This window comes from Podarcis filfolensis (assembly GCF_964270895.1).
Source record: "Podarcis filfolensis genome assembly, chromosome: 3".
Classification (NCBI taxonomy): Eukaryota; Metazoa; Chordata; class Lepidosauria; order Squamata; family Lacertidae; genus Podarcis; species Podarcis filfolensis.
Window position 1 is genome coordinate 106,396,387 of NC_139606.1, and position 6,000 is coordinate 106,402,386.

At 39.7% G+C, this 6,000-nt stretch overlaps 1 protein-coding gene across 2 annotated transcripts in view; it reads left to right on the plus strand.

The window, feature by feature from the left end:
* The window catches only part of ABHD12 (abhydrolase domain containing 12, lysophospholipase), a 29,823-nt gene extending 25,767 nt beyond the window's left edge, over nucleotides 1-4,056 (plus strand). For both annotated transcript variants that reach the window (XM_083605423.1, XM_083605424.1), the window contains exons 12-13: nucleotides 69-196; nucleotides 1,397-4,056. In XM_083605423.1, the coding sequence (XP_083461549.1) occupies nucleotides 69-196; nucleotides 1,397-1,436 (168 nt within the window). In that variant the 3' untranslated portion in view covers nucleotides 1,437-4,056. The remainder of the gene's footprint in view (nucleotides 1-68; nucleotides 197-1,396) is intronic.
* Nucleotides 4,057-6,000: the final 1,944 nt, after the last annotated feature.

Consider the following 6,000-nt stretch of genomic DNA (forward strand, 5'->3'; position numbering starts at 1 on the left):
GTCACTGCTCTGTATTGAGGGGCTATCCATTTCATTAACTTGCATTTGTTTTGAAATGTCTTTTACAGCTATACAACATTGCTGCCCCATCTCGGAGCTTCCGTGATTACAAAGTACAGTTTGTTCCATTTCACACAGACCTAGGCTACAGGCATAAATACATCTACAAGAGCCCAGAACTACCTCGAATATTGCGGTAATTAAAAGGGTCGCTCATAATGTGTGTTCTGCTGTTTGCACAGGCAGATGCAGTTGAGCTGTACAACATAAAGGGGGTGTGGGGGGGTGCGCGCGCGTGTGTGTGTGCTTATTCTGGAATAATTTCCCTTGGTTTCCACTTTACCCCAGAGGTTTATTGTAGGACCCAAGCACGAAAGCACATCATTGCTAGTAACTGCTGATTAAATTGGCAACATTCGCCAAGTGACTTGGGTGACACTGAGGGCCAAACGAGATATGATTGGTGCAGTCATGCATGTTTGCATGTCTCTTTTTACAATGCATTTAAAGCAAGGAAGGATGGCAGGTTTGGGTTTTGCATAAAAATGGGTGTGTGGGTGAGAGTGGCCAATCCTCCTCCCCCCCCCCGCCCTCTTGTCTTGCCTCCTTTTGATCTGTCACTTCACTTTGGGCGCTTCTTTCTCACCCTGGTTCACATCCAGTGTCTGAGCAGGTCTAGGAGAGGGGAAAGGAAGGAAGCTTGGTAGTAGTGCACATGCTTTGTATGAAAAAGGTCCATTGTTGCAGATAATTGATGAATAGCCTGCTGCATGTACATCAGAGTGATTTATAAACATATCATAAAAACAATCCTTAGCATCTCGTAGAAGTAGGGCCGGGAAAGAGCCAAGTTTGAAACTCAGTGTGCTGCGTTCCTAAGGCAAGGCAAGTTTCACTCCCTATTTGACATTATATTCATACATCTTCTCTCATCACCCCTGTCAAAAGCAACACACCCTTGCTTTAAATGTATAAGGGGGGTTGACATGTGAATAAGTAAAAAAAGGCTGCACCCCAGAACCTCAAGGGCTTTTTTGTGTTAAGATTTTTATTTAAAGTTTTTTGTAAAACAGTTAAGATATAGAAAACTAATGTAAATAAAAACAAAAACAGCTACAAACATAATTTCAAGTTTGACAGCTTGGTAAGACTATGTGTATGTTTGTGTCCCTTCATCTGTTTTGCTTGTTTTTTAAGTATCATGATCCCATCTTTGAAAGAGAGCGATTGCTCTGCAATGTAGGGCATTTAAGAGCATCTAAGTGGGAAAACTTAAGTTGACCGGAGTTCCGAAATCTACTGGCCCCAGAAGGGCAGGTGGGAAGAGAATGGATGAAGTTGAAGTACCAAAACAACTGACACTGCTGATACATATGTGTGTATTTTCCCCTCTTAGGGAATTCCTGGGAAAATTGGGACATGAGCATCGTCACTGAGGACTAACTGCATGGTTGACTTAAGTTGTCATCTACAAGAAAAGGTCTGCCATTCTTTTAAACCCAGACACTGAATAAGTCACAGATTCCTGCTTCAGTCTTAATGCATACACTTGGAAACCCAGCCGCTGGGGCGATAGAGATACGAAGAAAAGAATGTAGCTGGCTTGTCTCTCTCTCTCTCCCCACAAGCCCCTTCTAAAGAACAAGAGAACCAAACAAATCACAACAACTAAGTTCAAGCACAAGAAGGACTTGGCAAAAACCTTTCAGAAGTTATGAACATTCCTACAAGTGTCTGTTCGGCCGCAACAGCTTTTTAGAACACAAAAAACCCTTGCACTCGGAAACGCAAATGAACTGCAATTGTCTTTAAAAATGTAACTGCTATAATATTTCAGTGCTGCATCTAGTTTACCTGAGTTGCAGGTTGCTCTTTTAATAGAATTTAGTTCAGTGAGGAGTTTCCCCTACCCTTGTCAACTGCAGAGTTGCTGAATATGGTTTTTGGTTCTGAAATTCATTTGAGAACTTTCAAGAGATCAGGATGCTTTCAAGAAAACATTTCAGAATGCAATGAAGGATGTTTCTCCTTTAAAATGAGGCAACTATTTAATAGTGACTAAGCTTCTCTTTCTCTGTTGCCTTGCTTTGGAGTTTCTTAGTTGTCTCCCACATATAGATAATATATAAAAATCTTTATTATACCTCATATACAGACACATCCTCTTTAAGATTCTTTCTTCCTCTGACTTTGAGATTCTTTCTTGTCTCCAAACCATTTTATTTAGATGTACAGGTTCAATGGGTGATTTGAGATGTATTGAATACAAATTGCACCCTCAAAAGTTGAAAGACTCCTTCAGTAAATAGAAGGTGTCTTTATACTTTGTCAAGAATGGGTGGAGATTTTTTTTTCCTGCTGTGATGAAGATGTCTTCCAGTCTCCTCTAGAGACATATAAGCACTTTGGGGATGAGAAAATTGGTATCATTTTTCATAATCATGATCCTTCATACCCCTACAGCCCTTCCATTTCCTTAAAAAATAATAATACTCAGGTACATTAAAGCTGGTCAAAAGTTTTCTGTGAGAGAAATTATATCAAAATACTTTAACCTGAAGTTCTCATCTGGTAAATTATGTTGGTTTTCATTGGCAATAAAACATTTGCTCTGACTTTCCTTAACAGCAAAATATTAGCAATTATATTTGAAATTCCTAATTTTTTTCAGACCAAGCAAAGGCATTGAAAGTGAAAACAAAATTCTTTTTTTGCATAAAATATTTAGTTTGGTATATATATTTTAATTAAAAGCTAGAGATGTATGAAAACTTCCTGACCAGCCTTGAATGTTTCCTTTAGTTGGCACATGCCAGGAACAAATACTTATTTTTCATTTTTTAGCTGTAGCAAAACAATCCTGGCCTGAATCGAAATTTTAGCAGGCAGCACGATAGTAAATTAATAGTAACAAATGCTGAATCTAAAATTCATATTCCTTTCCCTTATTGGCCTTGGCCTTATATACCTCATGAAGATTCGGTCTCATTATGGCTGCTGGAGTCCATTTTTGATGCGTAAAAAATTGACACATTTAGCCATTATGTTGTTGAATTTACAGATTTTTTTTTTAAATGCATTAATCCATCCATATTGAGAAGAAGACAGTAAAGACCACTTTAGCAACCTTTTGGAGGTGTTTAAAGGAGATGCTACATAGTGCAATACTAGACCTTAAGAGTCCTGATGGCTTGCAGTTCACCATGGCTCTTAACTGAAAACTGCCATTCCTTCCCCATCTCACTCGTGTCAGGGCTTCTGCTTAAACCAGACGTGAGTTCAGCATGCTCTTCTTCAGGATTCTCAGTCCACCATTCATGCAGGCATGGCATGGCAGACAATTTGAGACATTGTGAGTAGGAATCAGAGGGCCAGGGGCAGTTTAGCTGTTGGGTCCTAACAGACTGATTTACAGTAGCTCCAGGTTTTGTGTCATTGGCCCTGAACTGTTTCATTCCACAAACATACAAGCATCTGGCATAGTAGTCTTAGATATTAGTGTTCAGAAGTGAATTATTCAGCCTGAAGTGTATTAGAGAGCAGTGTTTGCTAATATTGTCTGTATATGGAATACTCTGGTTTTGCATGCATCAAAGAGTTGTATTTTAGAGATTATCATACTTCCAAAGCAGACAGTAGCTTGTTCTTTGCAGTGAGACTTTCTGCTGTAGTGAGATCTACCAAGATTTTGATTCACCATAACCTCTGAGCAAATTGTGCCACATATACAATCCCATCTCTTCCCTCCTACATTCCATGTGCTTTGGTTTACTACACTAACAAGGACAGAAACACTTAACTTTGCCTTTCTTGTCGAAGCAAACAGAATGTTCCATGTAACGCCGCTGCTGCTATCGCCCACCTTAGTGTCGGTAAAAGTACAAACCAATGTGGAAATGTCACCTCCTCCCATGCAACAAAAATTAGATTCCAGCGCATGTATCAGTGCTGTTTATCCCGAGACATATGTTCCAATTATTAGGCCAGTGATACACATTGAAATGGAAATGTTTATCTAAAAAGTGTGTAGTTTTAATAAAACAAATTACTTGAGAATTTTTGTAGTATTAGCCTTTTTTAAAAAAACAAAATAAAAATTATGGGCTTCTGGATCTGCCCAGGAAAATACTATCAAAAAGACACGTAGAATTTAAAATGGTGGCATATTGGATGGGTTCTAAATAATTGTGCATGGAATTTTGCTTATATAACTGGACTTTCTGCTTCAGCCCTTGGGGTTACGGGTTAAGGAACCCTTTCAAATGTTGTGGATGTGGGGGCGGGATTTGGGGGGGAGGGTGCAGCTGGGTATGGATGGGGATCTGGGGCAAAGAGGCAAGCAGAAATACCTTCTGACTACTCAAGGAAATATTGGATCCTGCCCATTGTGATTTGTCTGGGGCTAATGGCGGAACAGAGATAGAACTTATTTCTTTCAAAGCTCCCCTGAGCAGCAGAAATGTACTAAGTTGCCAGCAGCATGTGATTCATCACTGCCCCAAGTCTGACAAACTCATGTGTTCCGTACTTACAATGGACTTTGGATTTCTGTTTCGTAGAGTTGGTATATATACTGTGATGTTTGGCAACCAATTTTCAATATGAATGTAGGGTTGCGAGTTTTTCTGCTCTCCATTTGCTGAGTGACTTCCTCTCTTGTCCTTGGAAATTGTGGATTGTGGTCCATGTGTTTAGCTGTTCGTTATAATTTCTGTAGCACTTTACATTGTGAAGTGTCCTACAATCATAATCTTTATTGGCACCCACATTTGTCCACTTGTGTTGCAGCTTTAAACATACTGCCCAAGGAGCATCTTACACCACAGCATAGCTTTGGGGAGGTGGGGCTGGAAATATCCTCTGCTTGAAATCTGAGCTAAACAAACGAAGAGTCTGATTCAATATAAGGCAGCTTCTTATGTTCCTATCTTACTTTTTCATGGCTGCCTCCAAGGAACCTTGGGAACTGCAGTTTGGAGAAGTCCCTAGGCCTCTCCCTTTCACAACGGTTGCTTGAGACAAGGGTATATTGTTTGGCTATACTGACACAGCTAACATTTACCAGAAACCTAGTTTTCTTGAAGTATGTGAAAAGAAGCTTCTGGATGAAAGGTGTAATGTAGGTAAAAGTTGTTTGAAGCTCCTGAGTTCTTCAGTATTTGTTAGTTTTTTAAAAAATTGTTTAATCAGTTTTTTCAATACAAACAACAACCACAAAAACCACATACAACAAAAACCACAATATCACTAATAACACAATTTAACAAATCAGATTTGAGTACTGATACACCTATAACTACACCTTTTAAACAATATTTCCCCACCTCTCCTCCCCTTACTTCCCACCGCTGTCCGCTTTATCGCTCAAGTATTCCTTCCAGATTTCTTCATATTTAGCCATTCTTAATTTGCGTCGACATGCAATTCGTTCGTATGTAGCTAGTCTGTCCATATTTGTTTGTTCTGTTGCAAGTCTTGTGACCTCCCGTTGACTGATATCTGTTTACAAATAGCTGCGAGCAAAACTGAATACATCTGTGTTCAGTAATGATCCGTCCCCTGGTGGCAGAACTATGTAACTGAGGATTTAATACTCTGTTGAATTCCTACCGAAGTGTACGCTCCAGGAAAAGTTAGTGGTGACACCCACATCTTGGGCTCTGTTTCTGAGCCTGTTGACACTCCTAAGGGCTAACATTTATTGTGGCCCAAGATTTTCTGGACCTGAGCCTACTTGGTCAGATATATTAAATGTTACTTAGCAGATTATACTTAAACATACAGAGAAGTTTGTGAGGTGGGGGGAGATAATGCAACAGGGTCAAGCCATCTCTATTGCTCATTTCCTTCAAGCAGGACATGAATGAAACAACCCTTTCCTGCTGGTGTTCCCCATCAGCTGGAATTCGGAAGCCTGATACTGGATGTAGTATATAGCCATCATGAGTGGTTGCTATTGAAGGACCCTCATTAAATTGTTGTTAGTTTCTTTTCAAGGCA